A 22,252-nucleotide genomic window follows, 5' to 3' on the forward strand; every position below is an offset into this window, starting at 1 on the left:
GATTTAACTTTTCTGCAGCGGCAGCCATCGTGACGACCTCACGATGGTGAACAAAGGACGAAACAAAACACGAAACGCAATCCTTGTAAAGACAATTAAAAAATATTACAGAAGATCCTCGCGTCTGGAGCTCGTAGCGCTTCGCGATTCTCCAACCGGTTCTGCGCAAAATAAATATGCTAATTTCGGTCATAAAATTTCCGACGGCGAAATTCCACTGAATTCATTTGCGGACTTTTCCACGGAGTATACGTTATTGTGCTTCCTCCCTTGCGCGGCATTGCATCGCGAAGTGCGATATATTAGAGCGCTTTTGCACAAAGAACGAATTACATTGCACTTAGACGACGTCCTGAAGATGGTTTGGGGCGATTGTAATCTTCAGGATCGCGGCGAATTATCTGCCAGCAAAAGCACATTTTATTTTATAAACCGCGTTGCTAGAAATGAGAATTTGAGTATTCTTTAAGGAAGACTGCTGCGCGGAAAACGCAGAATTTACAAAGAATTACAGAAAAAGATTTAATATTAAATCAACTTTTCGAGCTATTTTAACATGTTAAAATTAGAGCATTATTTTGCCACTTGGCGAAGATTCCTTAAACTATTTTGCATTCGGCACGACGCAATCGTGCATCTCGGTTACCGTAAATATGCGTGAACGAGGTGGAAATTGTAGGAAGCGATTAAGTAGCATTCGAGAGACCAAGTTAGCTAACTCCATTAGCATTCAAGGGACATGCTTTGTCGCGACTCCTAATTTAATAGCACCCGCAGTTTGGCTAGAAGCCACGATCTTTCGACAACTGCCGCGCTAGTTATGATAATAGCACGGAAAGGAATTCCAATGTGCGCACGTGTAGGATCTATGATTGGTATTCGGTATTGATAATCAGGTAGGGTATCGCGCGCCGCGTTATCGCACTGTGATTCATGTTAGCACAGACGATGCAATATAATGCAATAAGCTATGTAATCGATAATCGTTTATTAAAACAGCATTGTTTAATATATATAAATTTAGCGATATACTTTCATCGTGTGATTTACACATTAATCTAACAAGGGAAGGTTTTTAGGTGTTACACTCGGATTTCAAAAATGTTTTGCATGCAGGTAGGGAGGTCCCCAAATAGAAGAAAAAAATAAAAGTAGCGGCCCAAATACATATTTGCGCGCTACGTGCGCAATTTTCGATGTTAGGTTAATAACTCAAAAATGCTATTTCCAATCGAATTCTTTACATTTTTTATTTCACCTAATGCACATTTATATTGCTTTGAATAATTGTGTGTGTGTGTGTGTGTGTGTATGTGTGTGCGTGCGCGTATGTGCTTCTGTGTGCGTGTGTGTACTTGTGTGTGTTTAAAAAATACGAGCGTCTAATGTAATCTCGTGCCGCGCGAGCACAGTGCGTATAAAAGGCCCATTGCTCAAAAATGGTATTTGCATCGTAACTTTTTTAATTTTTTACTGCAACTGCCAATGCACACAATTTGGAATAATTGTACATTGCGCAAATCGTAGTTTTCTCTTTCTGCGTGATTTATTGTATGCGACTTTAAATAGATTTGATCAGAATCCATAACGAGGACATAAAAGATCTGGTTAAGGGAGGTTTTTAATTCTTTCAGTTTTAATTTTGGTTTTGATTTCTTTTTAAAGCGTTGTGCATTAGGTGAAATAAAAAATGTAAAGAATTCGATTGGAAATAGCATTTTTGAGTAATTAACCTAACATCGAAAATTGCGCACGTAGCGCGCAAATATGCATTTGGGCCGCTACTTTTCTAATTTTTCTTCTATTTGGGGACCTTCCTACCTGCATGCAAAACATTTTTGAAATCCGAGTGTAACACCTAAAAACCTTTCCTTCTAAGAAAGAATTAATTCAAGAAGAAAAAAAATGAATTCACACATTACACAAGCAATCACGTTACCAAATATCGCTATCATCGATCATCGCCGAGTAAGCATCGCGTTGTTCAAACATTACGCGCCTTTATTCCGCAGAGAGATAACGCATTTTGAGTTTTTCCCATCAACCTGTGCATCCCCGCTGAGATCAATCCTGGGAAAAGAGACACGTTCGCGCGCGCTTTATCCGATTTTCCCCTTTGAACCAGCAGCGCACCACCGTTGATTCCTCGACAAAGGGAAGCGACCGGTGTGGGCATCAGGTAAAAAGCTGTCTCCCTCAACCGGATTCCGCAACACTTTCGGGGGTGGCGGCGGTTCGCCCGGTGGTAAACGCTTCCGATCTGCGCGCCCCGTGCGATCGGCGAAGGCTCGCCGAGCACGGCAGATATTTTAATGGAAGTTCGAACTCGACTTAAGATATTTCGCCCAGGCGTGGGCGAGACCGCCGAAGTGTTCATAATGAGATGTTAATGGAGTAGCCCGAGGAAAAAAAGTCTGTCACTCGTCACGTCGCGGTATCGACAGGTCTCTCCTAGCTCGGAAACCTCCCTTCCCCCGGACCTTTCCCTCCGCTCCCTTACGCTTCTGAGGTTCGTCTCTCGCTTCTTCCTCTCTTGGATCGACGAACGTTCTTACGCGAGGGTCGAGGCATATAATTCATTTTGTCTACCACAGACAAGTAATCCTGCATCGGAGACGAAATCCCGTCGACGAACTCACAGCGGAGTGAGGAATGACGGGGCGAGTGGACCAATTTTTTTTACTTTAATGGGGATAGATGGTAACCGCTAAGAGCACGAGGTTTCCCCGTCATTTTTTAGCAATTATCGGCTTTGCTCGTCGGCTTGGCTACTCTGCACGGCATTTCATATCAAGCGATAATGATCTGCGATAAGGCGACGGGGTCTTAGTCTGAGCGAGCGAGTTGCCGGTGTTCATTAATCCCGCGATTAAACCTTTCGGGATAGAACTGTCCCTCAGCTTTCGAAAGAAATCATTCATCGAATCTATTTTAGCCACTCGTCTGTGTCATACACATCCACAGAACTGTCTTTGCAGCGAATATAGCTCGGTTTAAGGATATTTAAAGCCGAGATTCATTGAGAATTAATTGAAAACGAGGTCATCATCGCCTACGTGCGTTAGTTGAATCAATGTCAATTCATTTAGAGTAAAATAAACGCAAGTTGCCGCATAAGTTCCGAGCAAATTTCAGAAGAAGTTTCTCTATTCGGTGATATAATTATTTATAAATACCACCGCAGAAAACAAACTCGCGGTACATTGATACTTTATGTACATAGATATCGCCGAGGCATCAAATGCAATTTGTAACGTATTACACGACTCTTGTCGAAACAAAGTTCGGGGATACGTTAAATTTAAACTGTGGTCGTGTCACCGAGACGGACGTGAGAAATAATACAAATGGGATACGGCGAAACATTTGACGCGGACGGCGCGATTCAAGTTCGGTAGTTTTACGAGTATCTTCAGCGAATATTTGATGACTCTAGGGATGCACTGTCCAACTTATCACCGCGAAATAACGCCAACGAGGGACACGGTACCGCGGTATCGTTCTCGGTTTCAACCGAGATAAAGTTTTTCGTTTGAGATGAAAATGTTTGTTAATCTTGCACGAGGTCCCAATTGTTATATACAGGGTGTCCCGGGTTTTAACCGACAAACTGCCGGAGCATATTCTACTAGTGGAAATAAGAAAAAATTCTTATATCGAGTTTGCTTAGAAATGCTTTATTACAAAGTTATAAACCAATATTGAAAAGAAATATGAGATAAGTAACAACGGATTTTTTCACAAAAATATAAATTATCTACGCAATGATTTAGTGACGCATTTCAAAATGTTGTCCTTGCACATCGATACAAGCTAGACATCGACGTAGTATAGAATTTGTTACGGTACGACATTCCTGAAAATTTTGTTGCATCTCAGTAACTGAATTAGTAATTCGTTGCTTTAAATCTTCAAGCGAGATTACTTCTGTACTGTAAACTTTATTTTTTAAAGTTGCCCATAAATAAAAATCAAGAGGCGTTAAATCGGGCGATCTTGGAGGCCAGAAAACCGGTCCTCCTCGACCAATCCACCTATGAGCATAATGTTCATCTAACCAGTTTCTAACTTGTCTAGCATAGTGCGATGGACAACCGTCTAACTGTATCCAGCTGTTTTGGCGAAGATTTAAGATTCTTTCCGAGCGTCGTCGGTGTCTTAGAGCTGAACGAACATCATCATATTCATTCATAGGTCGAAATGAACCCAAATTACGTAATTGCAAATGGGCACATAACATAAACATCTTCGACCTTCCAAATTCTACACTATGTTCCGTTGTTACTTATCTCATATTTCTTTTCAATATTGGTTTATAACTTTGTAATAAAGCATTTCTAAGCAAACTCGATATAAGAATTTTTTCTTATTTCCACTAGTAGAATATGCTCCCGCAGTTTGTCGGTTAAAACCCGGGACACCCTGTATATTACTCACCTATACTATCTCATTACTACATGTATGCAGCTCTTGTAAGTCGCTCAAAATTGACGATGAATTGATAATGCTCGGCAAGATACCTGACTTTGTCAGATTACATTAATATCATACCCATTTTTGAGCAGTTCTTTTCCAGCATAATAAATTTAATAAATTAAATTTATAATTCGGGGGCAATAACACATGCGCGAACGATCGCGTCTATCTTTAAACGCGGGTCAATATGCTCGCGACGACGTGTGTTATACGCACGATTTATAAAGCAATTCAATCCGTTAACCCGAATGAGAGCGTTTCGCACCGCAAACTGTGCACGCGCGGCTGTACTAAATTTCGCAACGCCGCGCTACGCTTTGTAAAGTTGACGTATTCGAGATATCGGATTCAGTTATCTGTGCAGATAACTTTTGTCGAATCGAGATAACGCGAGGTAATGGCGACGCCAACTGTTCGCCAACGAGCAACGATTCGACGTATCGACCAATTTCGACCCGGCATATTTCAGTTTCTGATCTTTCTTTTCGGCCAGATTATATCGCGCCGCAACTGCTTAGCCGCGTGTCGTTTATTAATGCGGCACCACGAGCTGTTATCCACGCGACGTCGAGCATTTCTCACAGACGAAGGAAAACGTTTCGAGCGCGTCGCTACGACGAACGGCTCGTCGTCGATTCGGCGCGAAGTCGTTTCATCTTGACAAACTCGTAAAAGCCGAGGCCGAGGGCCGTAAACCTACCTCGGGGAAGGTCGACCGAGTCTCTGAATATTCACGAATTCGCGGAGTGCCGACCTACACGCCGCGCTGCACCGGTGGTGGCTGAGGGTGTACGCGCTCGTGTCTTACATATTCCGTATCCACGTATGCGGGTGGCCTTTATCGACGCTCTTCCCGCCAGCTGAACTTCGAGACGCGCGACGAATGCACGAGGACCGTCCGAGGAAAATGGCACTTCGAATGTAACCATTTTCTCGTTCACATTTTCGCTGGATGCCGCGGAGCCTTTGCCAAGTTCCGACTGTATTCTGGAAATCGATTAACGCGTTTTGCGTCGCTCGAGAGTAGCATATAACAAGACGAATTCCAATCCAAAAATAAAATGGCTGTTAAAAGTTCAGGAGAGAGGAAGAGGGGAAGGCTTTTGACTTTTGATTTTGGTTTTGGGTTAGAATCCACCTTGTTATATTACTCTCGAGGAATAAAGCTTTTGACATTAACGCGTTGACTGAAAATAGATATCCGAAAGCTTCTCATGACTCTCATGACTTTACGTCTAAAAAATTACTCGTCTTGTATAATTAAGAGCAGATACTTCTCGAAACTTAATTTAAAACCTGAAAAATGCATGTACTACTTTAATTGAATTATATAATATAAGAGAGAATGAAAAGAATTTCTCTACGAAAACTGAGAGGATCTTAAAATATTAAAGAATTATTTCAAGACACTGCGCTAAAATAAAGATGTCAAATAACGAGATTAGTCTTAAAATATTACGCAGATAAGGAAATTATGCAACACGAAGTAAAATTTATAATTAGAATTTCTCGCGATCTGCATATATCAGCACGCTCGTCATTCACGCGCATCAAGATGGCGCGTCCGACATTTATTCAGGGAACTGTTTTTCATCCTCTCCCGGACTTGCGCCGGTATCTATCTCGCATCCATTATCACACACCCGTCCGGGCCCGCCAATTAATCACGAAAAGGAAATAAGATTTACCAACAGTCGTAGCTGAAAAATAATTATCTCGGCCGCATTATCTCGCACGCCAGCCTTATCACAAACCGCCCTTTACTTATCCCGCGTAATCTATGCACGTAACATCCCTGCGTACGCGCCGTTTATCGGCACGATATCCCTCACCCTCGGTCCCTTTAAAACGTCTCCTACACGTGCAATTGCAAAAGAACAGGTACGGCAGACGGCAAAATTGATGGCACGATCGCATCCGCTAATACAATCAAAACAAACATTTAATCAGCACGATTCGCATTTTCACGGATTTTCCTCTGAGAAAATTTTCCGCGAGAGAAAACTCGGCCGGTTTGTCGGCGGGAGCCGCAAAACCAGAACGACATCGTACGTTTCGCCATCGACGGCCCGCGGAAGCGGCCACGTATTACCATCCTGTTTTGCTGGTCGCGAACGAGGCAGGTTGCGGACCGGGACCGTCGGGAGATAACGCGCGTATGTCGTATATACGCGCGAATGCAAATTAGCGTTAACCCCATTGGCCACTTTTTGCACGTCCGCTTGTATGCAAGAGAGCGAGGGGATGCTCGTCGCGCTGCGGTCGCCATTGTCGACGCTGCTACGGATTGGCTTCGCGTCGCCGATAACGAACTGCGGCATCCGCGAGCTTCGTGTTTCGCATTTTAGGTCGTCTCGACATGTCGCCGGCGTCCCTTTCGCCGGATCCTGTTTGCTGGAAACGCGCGAGTGGACGATGATTGAATCGCGCGCCTGTTCATTGTTAACGTATTATTCTTCGCGCGCTGATGAAACGGAAACAAACGAACCCGCCGATGGCACGGCGCACTCGGATGTTTTAGTTTGATTAATGCGCGGCCGATTAAGCGCTGCCCAATATCCGCGTATGTATTATAGATACTTGTGAAACGCGCAAGGAAATATACATTACGAGGTATAATACCCGTTGATGAAGAAACAACCATTAATTTTCATGCTAAAATGTAAAAACAAGTTTGTTACACTTTTACAATTATACGATGCGTCATATGGTGTTCCACATGCGTGCACTGCTTGATATCAAGTGATTTGATTTGTTAAAAAATATGTATCGGAAGATTATATCATGCACGGTCCATTTATTAAAATCGCAGTCGTATTTTCGTCATTAAAGTTCCATTCGTATTCATAAATCGAGGACGCCGAGACGTTGCTTGCAGTACTCGTATTTAATTGCAATTTTAATTACCCGTCAGAAGTTATTAATATATGATTGCGAGACGATCGACACAATAGGTCTGGCCGGTGCCTGATAGCCCTCTGATTATTTTATAGCGATCGAAGAGCGGATTTTCAGCCGGAACTGCATAACATTACTGGCGGTTTTATCGCCGCTTAACGGCCGCGTGCATAATAAACGGAAGTGAATCGTGAATCGCGAGCCGTATCGTGCGTATTACGCGGAACTTATGGCACGTATCGCGGGATTTATAAAATCGGCCACTTTACAGGCCGTGACGTCGGTATATCCTCTGTGGTACGCGGTAAGTCATGAAATAATGGACGGTGGACACGCGTGATTAATTTCTCCCACAGCGACAGAAATCGTCTAAAGCGGAAATGCATTTAGGAGCAATTTATCGCCGAATATATACGTGACGCATACTTACATAAACGTGACAAACGCGCTATTTGCATTCCACCCGTTTTCGTCCCGCGTAAATTCTGTCGGCATGCCCGTGATAATTTATAAATCCGCGGAAATAACTTATTTTAACTGACAGCGCGCTCGTCAAAATTGTAACAGCGTTGTAATTAAATTTATCGCGACGTTTATTACTTTGTAAATGCGGCACCATAAATAGCACCGTAATAACATAGTTTCCGGTGGTGCCCAGAGATATTATTATCTAAACTTCATTTAACATAAAAGTATATTAACGTTCACCAAAGATAGGAGTTTCTACAATGGTGCGTTCTCCCGATACGACCAAAATACGTCCAAACCTGTTCACTTCGAATTAATAATACAATACCTTTCTACACGCGGCATTATTGCCTTTAAAAAGTGCGGAAAAGTACGATCGATCGTGCATTACTAGAACCATACGAACGTTCCGTTATTTCTAGAAGGAACGAGGACGCAATTGTGCGACAGCAATTGCGCAACGACCGTAAATACAGCGTCCGAAATGTCAAAGTAGATTCCCATTCGTGAAAGCGGGGGTGAAGGGAGAGACCGTACGATGAAGATGAGAGGGAGGACAAGGTAGCGAAATTAACGGCGATGCGCTCTTAGCAAAGTTGGCCGAGACGCGATCGATGAACGTCACCGAGCGAAACGATACGCTCGACCGGAGAACGCGCGACGCCGTTAGTCGATCTCTCGAGATGCAAAGCTGAAACGCGCCGACGAGCCCGAAAGTTCGCTAGCTGGAAACGGACGATAAAGCGGCAGGCCCTCTCCATCGCCGCCTCGTCCCAACCCCAAACAATCACGCAGTCCGATCAAGTAAATGATCGCGCCGTACCGCGATTGTTTCAGGCATGCTATGCGTCAGAGCACCGGAAACGGAGGTACGCGCAGGAGATGACGGGGTTAAGTAGATAAAGGGAGCAGCCTGGCCGCCATTCGACGACGGACGATTCCCTCGGCTCCTCTCTTTCTCACCGCAGCGCACAATGCTCTGCCATCGCGCTCTTGTCATTCTCTTCGCTGTCAACGTGCCAATCGGTGAGTGACTTCAACTTTGCCTTTCTCTCTTTCTCTCTCTCTCTTTCTGTCTGTCTGTCTTTCTCTCTCTCTCTCTCTTTCTCTATCTCTATCTCTCTTTTCCATTTCTACCCCTTTCAAAGAGGAACTTTCCTCGCGGGGAGTTTTCGGGAAAACTGACGCGGTGAAATCGAGAATCTCCTGGGAAATGCATGAGACATGTCATTCATATTTTCGACTGCTGCCATTATGCGCGCGAGCCGTGAAACGGATGCGGATGTTGCTCGGAATACGCGACGGGTATTTTGGAAAATTCTGATATCCGCGTTTTCAGTGAAACCGCAAACTTTTCCGGCGATATCCTATGGAGTTCTTGAACTGACTGCTTCTCGTGCGCTTGAAATTGTGTGTTACGAGGTAGATTGTGAAAGCTTACGGGACGGGAACTGTCGTTCTGCTCACATCGAGGGTATTTGTTACCGAGATTCGGTGTATAACTAAGTAAACCGAGATCGTGCGCGATTCGAGCAGCAAGCTTCAGTCGCATATATCATTCCCGGTCCATTACATCGGTTACGCTTATTGCGATTGACGCGGAAGTCGATACATTGCGAAAGGTGTCCAATACGAAATCTGTTGTGCCCGACAACGAGCAATAACGCAGATGCATCGAGGGCATGTGTGTGCTGTATACGCGGTCGGCGGAAAATAAATAAAGTGCAGGTCGAGTATGCCATTTCGCTCCGGAAGCGCAACGCCATCCACCGTCGAGCTGTCAGATTCTTGCCCGAATGTTTATCCGATAGCAGTAAATAGAGAGGAAGCGATCGCGTTTTTGCAAATATTTCATCCAATCGGATCGCGTTAGGATTTATTGCACCGACCTATTCTATCTTAGTACACGACGTTTAAATAGAGATCGTCATTTATCAGATATTTACCAGATTCCGCTGGTAGCTTATTTTATTTTCATGTTTTTCAAAAATAAGTATTTATATTTATATATTTATTAAAAATTATCTGGTAATAACTGACAAAAATTAAATTGTTATTTTCAACAGATTGGTGAGGCTACATGTTATGATCAAATAATTTCTACTTCCGTAATTGTGTTTCTAAACTAAACGGATATTGCTAGTTGGCAGTGTCCGTCAAGCTATTTTAAAGAATTAAGTACGTACGACGAAACTTAACGATATCACCACATAAATGCTGTTTAACTACCGATTGCGTCATCGACAAATTAAGTATAATAATACAAACATTAACATAACTTATGTTGCAGAAAATACAATGATCTTTTAGTAGACAATATGTATGTATATCTTTTCTTCATATAAAATCGAGAAACATTTTTTCATGGACAACGTCATCGACTAAATTATAAATATTAAATAGACGACCCAAAAACGTCGCTGCAGAATGCACTCTGAAGTTTCATTAATTTACCCACGGTCTTTGACGCATCGTGCGAAGTAGTTAAAAGCGCAAATCCGTAAATTGCTCGCAAGAGCAAAGCCCGGCGCGCCGGCACGAAATATTCAAGTCCGAGTTCGTTCGCAATTAACATCAGCTAGTCGCGAAATAATGAACGAACGCTCGTCCCGAAGTCCGAACCGCGCGATGGCAACATCTGGCGCGGATACCGTGATACAAATGTATATTATACGGACGCGTGCACGGTATATCTCGAATGTGTTGCCGGGACCTAAAGTGCGTCAGGAACGCTGGGGACCTGGTCGTTGTCTCTGATGTTTATTGGCACTGAGCGTACGCTACACGTACTAAAATTAATGATAGCTTGTTTAGATTATAGCTCGCAAACGTGGTTATCCTCTGGTAATCTATCGTCGCAATCTTGCCACGTCACTTGGCTCTAGTACAACCGCGGCTCTTCAGGTGCAGTAAAGCTGATTAACAACGGGTCAATAATTTAACCATTAAAAATATAGAACCCTCGGTGTGAAGATGCACCAGATGTTAAAATGCACCTGTCAGACCAGATTCGATAGTCATCAGCCCGTGTAAAAAAATTTATAGGGTCCTAAGTAGGACCCGATTAATTTTCCTCAATATTAATATGACCCTAGAATGGTATGTAACAAATATTTTTTCGGGACCTGATAAGGGACAAATATTTTTTCGGGACCTTATAAGGAAATAATAAAAAATATAATATCTAATCGGGCCACGATGTGGCAATGATAGGGCATCCCTTTTTAGGACATCCCTATTTATTCCTTATAGGGGCCTTTACTTTCATATTAGGCCCTAACAATTTTCTGCACGGGAGGCGAGCTAAAAAAATCGTAAATCAAGCGTACAAGTAGTATAAGCGACAGTACATCGCGCACCCCACGGGTGTCTCGTAATTCTTTTCCGGGCCACATTATCGGAGCGAAATCACGGAGGTATCTCTTACGTCGATATTAAAATGAACATTCCCGTTGTGTCGCTGTTCATGTATCGAGAATCAACAATATTTGTACAATGGTACGCGAATGAGAAAAAAAAGAGTATGGCGAAGATGGGGCCGATTCGGAGGTACGGTCGCACAATTTGCGATCGACGGGATATACGTCCTGTAATCCGTCCTGTGCAACGCCGGCGACGTCCGATGCAGATGCAGCGCGGAGGATCGGTGCCAAATACGTTATACGGGCCACGGGAAATGGGCACGTAGATCCCAGATATGGCGCGTCCTCCAGTGCTGCGGCATGGGTCGTCCCGGTGGTCTGGTCAACTTCTGGCCCTGATGTTTATTCGGCGCGAGTGGAAGCGCCGACTGCGCTTGTCGTTCGAATTAATTTACCGCTTGCGGGCCTCCGGCCTCTTCACACAGATATAGACAGAAAGAGAGAGAGAGAGAGAGAGAGAAAGGAAGAGACGGAGGAAGAGAGACGGACAGTGTCTCAGCGGTGTCGTTCGATTTCATTTCGTGAGAGTAGAGATGTACGATTCCGTGGCGTTTGGACAGGTCGAAATTAAAATTTTGTACAACTCGAAGATATCTTCGGTACGACCATTTTTTTCGTAATTTGCATTTTCAGGAAAACACTTGCGCAGTGTATCGCACTTGAGTAATTAAGTAAAGTAAACTTGAACTATTTGATAAGATAATTTGATCTGAATAATTTTTATGTAATTTTGCGAGAATTATGGTACTTCGTTGAACCTGAACGCCACTCGTCCCTTTTTTCGTGCGGCCATGTCGTGCATTGATGTTGAAGAACGGTAAAGCACATTGTTGAGAATTATTGTCAAATTGGCGATGTCGCGAGACGATATTCTTGGCAGTTGCAAAGAATGCCACCTCACGTTCACACTATAAGGAGGCCAGTGCCCTATCCACCGCGAGAAGATGCTGCGAGTGGAGCGTTTCCAGAGAGATATATCATGAAAAATGCACCTTCCAATGTGTCCAGGGTCGACACAGGATCCATAAGATCGACTCAATGGAGATTTGACTCGGTGACGCGGGTGAACGTCTAGGCAACAAGAAAGTAAGAGAGAGAGAGAGAGAAGGTGCGGGTTTTATCCGCGTCGGTGACCGGATAAGATTGTTTGTCTGTACTGCGGATCACCGGCGAGATTCGTCGATTGTTCCACGGGGCACACCGCCGGGCTTTGCTTTTCCACCCCCTCCGGCGTCCCTTATCGGGCAAACAACGACCTTTCCGGCCAAATTGGTCGGTTCGACTCGGGAGTCGAGTAAAACGTGATTAATCGCTCGCCTCCTTTCGCGGGGATGTATCCGCCTTGCCAACCCTCCGGTGGTTATATAGCGATAAACGGATAACCGCGGTCCAGAACCCAATTGAGTCTCACTCCGATATAGGATATCCGCGCGCATTGCCTTCGATCTGGAGGAGGAAAAAAACGACACGAAGAAAAAGCAAAGGGAAGAAAGAGAGAGAGAGGAAACGAGAAAAGGGTACGTTCGTTAGGTGTTAGTTCGTTAAACTGATTTCTCTCCCTCCGTCCTTGTCTCTCTTCTTGATCGCGAAACTTTGAGTTCTCACCTTGCGGTTGCATCTGTGGCGGTTTCCCTCCGAGCGTTTGCACCTCTCGGCCAAGTAAGTTAACTGTCTAAGCATCGTAAGTTTTGGGATCAAGCGACTCGAGCGTCAAGCTGAAGTGATGATTCTGCCTACGGATATGACTGTTGTCTTTGTTTTATACGAAAATATATTTCCTTTTTTTCTATTTTCATTTACATAATTTTTTTTACCAAAGCGTTGCCAAAATTGCACTTATGAAATTGTAGATACTGACGGTTTTGTGAGAGAGAAGTGTCCCATCGGATTTTTAAGTGGTATTTCACGTAACCGAATTAGGATCGAACAGCCTCTAGGCATTACGCCATAATTGCACTATATTTATTTTCCAAGGGTGACTTTCCGTCCAAATTTTCTGTACGTGCTCTTAGGGCGATTGGAGTTCCTAGTTTTATTGCTTTTAAAGAAGAAATATAATGGCAAAAGAAAGTAAGGTTTAACGCATTTAATCCTTTCTAAACGACGGAGCCCTTTGAAAAGCTACGACCGTATATTTCAAAGAATGGAAACGTACCACTTCCTTTAATTACTGCGGTTTTTTTTTGTACGTGAGCTGCTTGTGCTCTAGGAAAAGGAACGTCTAGTTGAAAATTGTTTTGCTACCTCAAAGCCATATCGTATTACTGAACGACATTATTGAACGCAGCTCTTAATTGTGAAGCGAATAAATTAATATAAATTATCTGATTCAGTTCATTCGATCCTGTTGCATTAATTATATTTATCACAATTTTTATATGTAAAAATAACCTCCTTTTAATATATCAAAATAGCTGAATAATTATCTTGAAACTTAATATGCTTACAATTAACATCAAAGCAGAAAGATCAAGATAAAATAAACAATCTATAATTTACAACAGAAAACTCAACTCTTGACCTAATTCTCGATTCCACTACACCGTACGTTTTTCATACAGATTTTGGACATTCAGAAAAGGCATTGTGGTGCGTGGCGAGTCATATATAGTGATATCGCACGTTAAAATTTTACAGAAGACGAAACACGGGAGCGGACGAGATGTATGCGTGTCGAGATATGAGGTAGCTTCTTTATCGTCGGCTTATCGACGTCCTGCGTCTCACACTGCGGCCTAAAAAGAAGGACGAAGCTCTATCACGCAATCCCTCATCCTCGAGATGACGTTTATATTCCTGGAGGACTGCGCTCGCGCATATCGCTCTGAGAATTTTCCGTGCGGTTATCTTGATCTTTTTTGATGTGCAAATTTCGATCGAGGGATCGCAGAACAGCTTTAAGACAAGACTAAAAGCGACTTTCGTTAATAAACATTTGATATTAGCAAATGTAGTATCTCTTTTGGTACTTAATTGCGAATTAAATACGTTAGCTTAATAATCGAATTACATATTTAAGTTCAATTAGAATTTAGTTCAGATAAATTGATTTTAACGAGTTAGAAGGAATTTTTCATTTTCGAATTAATTTTTAAGATAATTACAGGTAATTAAGCTTTTCATCAAATTCTGCAAAAAAAAAGACCGATTTAGAATTAAGAGAATTTTTTATAAACAAAGAGTGCAACCATACACATAAGCTTTACACTAGCTTTATCACTTAAACGAGGGGGATGTCTGATTGCGCCCCGTATTTGACTGTGTCCCACTATCCGCTACAAGTTTACCCGTACTGTGACAACGTAGTGCATACACCACGAGGATGTTGCGCAAGTTCACACGAACGTTTGACCTCGTAGAACTTTCCCCCCGTACCTGGCAGCGGTATTCCATTAACTTCTGTCAACGCCAAGTACCACAGGCTGCTCGCCCGTGTTCCGAATGCGCTAATAAGTTAAAATCAAGCATTTAGGCTCGCCACGAGGATCTTCGATCTTTCCAAGTAATTTTAAACGAGCCCACGAGCGATAAAAATTATTATTTTAACTGGCAATTGACTACCAATTAGAAATTGCAAAAACATAGAGGAATGATAAGGGTATTTTACTATCGTTTTATTTACATGATTCGTTATTCACAGTTCCTGCAATGCTCACTCATTTCAACCGAACTGTGTAAGAGGACCGTGATATGCGTTGGACCTTACATCGAGCTTTTCTCTCCGTGGAAGTGCCACGGACGGTTGCACGCGCACACACCAGGACCGGGTCAGTGACGGGAGGTCGGGAGTTTCGATTTGATCGTATTGCATTGCGAGAGAGCGCGCGGTGCTGGGTTGCATCGCGTCGCTCGTGGCGAGATTCGAAAGTAGATCGAGAAGCGACGGGCCAGGCGTGCGACAGACAGGTAATGCATACAATCTCCCTTGTTGTCTGGCATCGGGTTGCTGTAGAAAGGGGATCGAAAGAGACGGAGGAGAGAGGACGAAAAGAGAGACAGAAAGGACAAAAGAGCGAGAGAGAAGAATAGTTTCTGGAACTAAGGGAGACGCACGAAGGTAGAAAGGAGGACAAATGCGGTACCAAAGTAGGGAGAGGGAGAGAATGGAGGGTGAGGGAAAGAGAAGACGAGAGAGTGGGATCTGGACAGAAGTCTGCAGGAGCTTTGAAAAGCACGGCAGCTACCGGAAGTCTTATAAACAATCCCAGGAGCGACGAGAACCGGGACCACCGAACTACCCCCGGTCTCGCGCAAAGAGGATCAATGGAGAACGGAATGCGTGTAAACAACGGGGCGGTATTACGTTTGTGTGCGCATACGTGTGCACGAGGGTATTCGTGGGGATGTGTATGCCCAGAGAGGGTGAGACGCTCGTGCACCCATGCTCGGTCGCGTGAGCACTCATACGTAAGCCGTGCGAGAAAGACCGCGCGGGATTGCAGCTCTCCGCAGAAACGCGACCGGCATTTCTCCGGACGTGTGCACTCGCATTAGTTCGGGATGGAAATCTGAGAATCACGAAAAACTCGGTTAGTAGCTTAGTTTCCCAGATAGTTACGCGCGTGAAAGAGCCCGGCGCTGATGAGAGTTATGTTCCAGTTACCGTGGGTGTTTCGTCCCGCATTCCTCTCACGATGATTGTGAAATTTTCTAAGCTTTCACGCCGTCGCGCGCTGTTTCGTTAAAATAATCATTGCCTGTCAATGTCCGCGTGATACGGACGATGAAGGATGAAAATTGTTTAACCGCGAAAACTGGATTGACATGGACGGAAAATTAATGCAAGAAAGAAGCAGACTCAGATAAAATAATACGAAAGCTTCCAAATTTCCCTTAATAGAGAATTTCTCCAGATAATGTCTGCTGTTAGCGCAGCACGCCGTCTCGCTTTATATATCTTTCACTTTAGAATATATCTTTCGCTCTGATTTTCCAGCCAGTCTCTGCGATCCATGACTCGAGCTCCGCGAAACGTTCCCCATTCGTCCACATCGATCCGTCGTAGCCGGCTGATATCGCGGGGGCGCGCAGAAAATCGACGACAAAAGCGGCAACCTGTTCGCTCGACCTCGGTCATGGAAAATATACGCGGTCCGTGGCGAGGATATCCCGTTTGGAAAATCCTTTTCAGAATCGCGTCCGTCTGCCATTGCTATGTATGACGCACAGACAGCTCGTCGGGCGTACCCATCTTGCATTATGCATCCCGTCATAATGCAACCTTTGCGTGGCCGGGAGGAGGAGGGTTGAGAGGGCGTTGGGAGGGTGCGAATGCCAGATTCGCGAATTTCTTTTGCCTGTTTTGCGATATCCTTGCATCCACCGACCGACGATCCTTGCGATATCCCGCGCGCGCTGCGCGTATGTCTGCTTAACGCGTTTAAAGCCGTCTCGCGAGATACACTCGGCATTGCGTTCACGTGCGATCGGAGAAACGCCGTTTCCACATCGCTCGTTTTATGATTATGAAATTATATCGCGCGCCCGAGGATCGGCGCTGCGATTAAGCGTTCTCGAACGACGTTTGCTGTGAAGAAATTGTATATTCTGATCGCCTTCCTGCTTTCGAGAGATCAACCATTGTCGTTTGACTGTGATCATCTCACCTCTATATTACAGAATATTTGCAGAGTGTATTTTACGTAAATCTCGTGGACAAAACTCGAAAGAGAGTGAGCTGTGTCAATGCTATTTGATTTCTGTAATTACTAACAATTTTCGATCGAGTTTGATAAACGAGTTTAACAATACCACTATTTTCATCTGTCGTTTATTCAAACGCAGTCAATTTGTCAACAATTCAACAGATATTGTTTGCTGGATTTCACGCGAGAAAATATTGGCACTTAGCGTGAAAGAATGAATTTTATTTTCCGCTAACTAAGTTTCTGCGAAATCTAAAATAACAGAACAGATTCTACACGCGCCGTTATAAATGCAGTTCTGCGTTATTCGTTTCCTTTTATCTCGGCTTAAACAAGAACGCAAACGATGGTCCGTGCGGAGGCTTAAATGATTCTCCCACGCTGTATTTAGGCGGATAAGGGATCTCTCATCGGGAGGAAAATGAGTGCCTCCCTCGAGAAAGTGAAACACAGTCCCGACCAGCAAGAAAATAATAACGGAATAATAGCGGGAGGGCATCGCGCCTTTGATGAGAATTTTATCGCGTTACGAACGAAGCACTCTCTTACAACGTCCGTTCCGTCCGAGCTTAAATATCGCTCTTATTAAAATCGACCAATCGCCGGCTTTTTTATTTATTCACTACACTGTTATTCACTGCGGTTAGGAAAAGTGCTTTTGCATAATTAAGATGCTCTCTCCGACTGCTTCCGAGCAGACAATTTGAAGACATAAACTCACACTAAGGATTTTTAATCATACGTAAATCTTCACTGCTATTAATTCTCCTCATTTATATCGCGTTTAGCAGCTTTATTAAAATTTCAATAGTCATTTAAGAGTTTCTAATGTAGAACAATTATGCATCTTTATTCGCTCATCATAAGGGTTTATAGACGTTGGTATCGAGCCGCCGGCATGCCAAAACTTGAGACGTTCGAGAAACTTTCGACGTAACGCAGAACTTCAATCACCCATTATGGGGAAATAGTACCGGCAAAAGGGAACGCGTTCATCAAGCGACTTTAAGGAGGTATAATGTTACACGAGAATTTGCTAAAGTCAGGGTAGGCGGTGGCCAGGACGAAAATGCAAATTTTGTATTTGTGATTCGGCCTCGTGATGTTAAATATTTATAATTACAAGAGCAAGAAAAATCCTTGTACTACGAACGGGTGACTCCACGAACGAAAAATATACCGTACACGAAAATGGGAATTTAAAATTAAAATCAACTATTTGCGCACGCTGATTTTGCCGATTTACACAGGTACAATCTCAAAAATGTTGCCACGCGCGCCATACGAATTTCTACATTTTATTGACTCGCGCGCTGTGACGTACTTTTACTTTTAAAAACAAGCTGGTCACTGCTGGGCACGCGACGAGGTGGCTTTATTTTTCCCGGCATGATCAGGATCGTCGAAGCCAACCGAAACGAAGCTGCGTAAAACGGTGGATACACAAATATTACGTTACACGGAAAAATATCCCGCGGAGGTGTGCTAAAGCCGGACCAGAGGAGAAAAAAGTTATTTCGCCGCGACAGCCACGCGATCCCGCGGCATCTCGCTTTAAACCAATACGTGGCCGCGCTCGTGAAAACCCGGACGGAATCAATGAGACCGCGTTGTGGAAACGTCATGCAGAATTCTCAAAAAGGGCTCGGTGCCATAACAAGGAAAACAACCAACCGCAAATACAATACATTGAAATTTCAACCGCTCCCGTGCGTAAACGTGCTTCCACCGATCAAAAAATAAAACAACGAACTCGTAGAAATTTTACCAAAAATAGTTGGGTCCTGTTTGTTCACTCGATAATGGCCATATCCAATTCAACCATCATATGGTAAACTCCCTATATACATCCCTATATACATATGTACAAGTTGACACGAGGCAATGGGCATGAATTTCGCGTGCGAGATTACCTCTCAACGTCAAGCCATTTTTGTGGCCTCCATCAACAACAATGTTATAAAATTCACGCAATAATCATTAAACGCTTCGATGCATGCACCTGTACTTCTCCCGAATTTACAGCGTATGGACTTTAGCAGCGGCAACTCCCAGAGACGTCGACAAACAGGAAAAGAGAAAGAGAGAAAGGAAACACGAGCGGGCGACAAGCGTTTCGAAACGCGGCTCGGCTCGCGTGGAATAACTGAAGAGCGATTCCGCGGCAGAAGGGACGTAACGTATGTAACGCAATATGCACGGTGTCGTCTGTGCCCGGGCCATTTGTTCGGGCGCGAGGTTGCGCGAGCGGGCGCGCGCATTCGACGCGACTCGCGCTATCAAAAGAGCGGACGGGCTCTGCGCCGGCGTTGATAACGCCTCGCCGCCGTTCATATTTTACGCCGCGCTCATCAATAATTCATGCCGTGAATAATGCGTCGCTGTTTCGCGTTACTTTATACCGGCTCTCCTTCCTTCCTTTTCCCTTCCCTCCCCACCTCGTATCTGCCCGCCCTCCCGCTCTGCGAGGGTGCGAGAGTTACCCAAGAGTTACCCTCGCGACGAGGACGACGCCGGGGTGCGCGCCGTATCCGGTCGGGACACGCTTATCTCCAAGTTTTAGCCACCGAAACGGAGACACGCTTCGGTACACTCACTCGCGAGGAGCGACTACTCGTACGGCCAGTTCTTTATTCGGACTGCTCCCGAGGGAGGTTTCGGGGTCCGGGTGACGAGGGAGAGCGTATCGCATTTAGCTGGTTGCCTCCGGTTAACAGACTTCACATTCGTTCTTTTAATCTTTGTTTATCCGACACGACCGTGCGACTGAACGGCTCGTTTATTTTGTGAAATACAATACTGAGCGCATCGACGAAATTCTCGAATCAGAGGAATCTCTGAACACTTCACGAAAATAAATTAAATCGCACATAAACAATCCTTATTCAATGCTGTCCTAAATACAGGGTGAGGCACCTAAAACAGGCCACCTGAATATCTCGGCTGTTATTGGTGATAGAAAAAACTGTTAAACCAAACTTGCATGGTTTCGAGGGACACATAATTTGTTCTAAATAATTTTTTATTAGGTGGACGCGTAGGTCATATGAAGGTCAACTTCGTTTTTTTAAATGGTATATGTTTTTTTACGTACCATCTAGTAGAGCGTTTGAAGATGCGCACATTGATCTACGGGTCAAAATCATTTAAGGTCACTGAAAGCCAACTGCAAGGGAAAATAATGCACTTTATATTGCATAGAGTTCTCTGCTATTAAAAATACTGTAAACTCAGAAATGAAAAAGTTCTAGCTCTTAGAAATTTTTTCTTTTCCGAGAAGTTCTGAGTTGATGATATCATTATTTTTTATATTGTCTAGAGTCCTCTGCTATTGAAAATACCGTAAATTCAGAAATGAAAAAGTTCTAACCCTTAGAAATTTTTTCTTTTCCGAGAAGGTCTGAGTCTTAGAAATTGTAGCCTTCAGTGACCTTGAATGATTTTGACCCGTGTATCAATGTGCGCATCTCCAAACGCTCTACTAGATAGTACGTAAAAAAACATATACCATTTAAAAAGACAAAGTTGACCTTCATATGACCTCTACGCGTCCACCTAATAAAAAATTATTTAGAACAAATTATGTGTCCCTCGAAACCATGCAAGTTTGGTTTAACAGTTTTTTCTATCACCAATAACAGCCGAGATATTCAGGTGGCCTGTTTTAGGTGCCTCACCCTGTATATTTTTACAAAGCATTGGCGTTAGAACTCGGTCAGTTAAAAGGTATTATGTGTAAATGTACATTACACATGTGCCTTTCTTGATTTTTATTATCAAGTATCTTTGACACTCGTGTGAGATTATTAGCATTATGAGGACAAACTGGAAATTCGCCTCTTGTTCCATGGAAAATTCATTTACTTGCGCGTAGCTATCCAGCTCCGTGGAAAAGAACATTTCAAAAAATACATTGCATGTGCCATTGTTATTACTGTTCAGGTATTTCTACGTCCCAGCGAGAACGCAGTTCTCGCAAAGACAATACTCATTCCGGCACATTCCGGACCGCCGCTCTCTCGCAAGAACCGTGAACGCGTGCGGTTTGCTTTAACCTTTGCAATAGCGTTCGCTTGGTCACGTCATCGTTCGTACAGTGAAAAATGGCGCGTTTTGTCTGCATTCTCCCACTGTCCCCATTTTCCGGGCGACCACGTTCATCGCGACTCTTTTGTCTTTCGCTTCATTTCGTAAAATGGTAGCACGTGGCTTCTAAATGCTTGTTCTTTCGTTTCAGATATTAACTCGGTAACGAGTATTAACCCGGCGCCACGTATATAACGCACGTGTGTGGAACTTCACTTCCTATTTTGTACGAACACACGCATAAAACTAGCTGATAAAACACAGCGTTCTTTCGATTGCGGTATCTCGCGTTCAAGATACGAGTTAATGGATAGGTGAAATGTTATACATAATTTGTTTTGTATTATTATTTTAATAACATGGTGAAATTAGACTTGCTATCGGTTTTCCCTGAAATAAATTGTCACAAATAAATACAATCGCGGAAAAAATTTATATTACAGAAAGACTCGTTGATCAAAAATGAACGATCCAACTCCGGCTTTTCACCCTTATTTTTTATAGCTTTTTAGGCCAAAAAAGCACGCGCAATTTTGAATTTTTTCCTAAGTAAACGTATCCCCGCTCGCGTCGAAATGTTTCCTGCGGAAAATCGATGGGAACAATTTCTTGTAACATATTCGTCATCCGCTACTCCGCGGGACTGATTTGAATTCCCAGATCGATGAATAATGGATTTATGATTTATCCGCTTGTTACGTAACGCAAAAGATATGTACTTATCTTCCCGTATCGTGTCTCTTCTCTTACACCCTCTTTCTATTTCACAGTTTGAATTTCCTCTGATATCTCTGGCGAGATAATGCAAGAAGGAAAAGTTTCATATATTACGTTCGCAAGAGAAAAGTACTCTCTCAATGACTTGTTCAAATTTCGGTATTAACGTTACAGATCCATCGCGTAAATTGGACCGTTCTCGTATCATTCTTCTCGGCCGTGCGATATTTTAGAGGGAAGGACAAGCGGATGCTTCAGACGGATATTTTCGGCGATGGAACGGACTTATCGGCTATCCCTAAAACCCGAGAACGAGGGACGGTCGCTTAACCCTGCCTGATCGCGCTTCTCACGCGCTTTATCCTCTCTTCGCTTCTCTAAACCTCTCAAGCTGTCTTCGTGGAAGACATCTCACCGGAAATCCCCACAGCGCGATATCCGGCTTGCACACTGCAGAGAGAGAGAAGAGAAGAGAGCCAAGAGGAGAGCAAGAGAGAGAAAATCAGAGAGAGAGAGAGAGAGAAAAAGAGAGAGAGAAAG

The 22,252-nt window shown here is 43.7% G+C and overlaps 1 protein-coding gene across 3 annotated transcripts in view; it reads left to right on the forward strand.

Annotated features, from left to right (window-relative positions):
- Positions 1-22,252, forward strand: part of LOC105277043 (lachesin) — a 123,179-nt gene that overhangs the window by 49,867 nt on the left and 51,060 nt on the right. For all 3 annotated transcript variants that reach the window (XM_011335176.2, XM_011335177.2, XM_011335178.2), the window contains exon 2: positions 8,680-8,868. In XM_011335176.2, coding sequence (XP_011333478.1) covers positions 8,817-8,868 — 52 coding nt within the window. In that variant the 5' untranslated portion in view covers positions 8,680-8,816. The remainder of the gene's footprint in view (positions 1-8,679; positions 8,869-22,252) is intronic.

Source organism: Ooceraea biroi, chromosome 3, assembly GCF_003672135.1.
Source record: "Ooceraea biroi isolate clonal line C1 chromosome 3, Obir_v5.4, whole genome shotgun sequence".
Taxonomy (NCBI): Eukaryota; Metazoa; Arthropoda; class Insecta; order Hymenoptera; family Formicidae; genus Ooceraea; species Ooceraea biroi.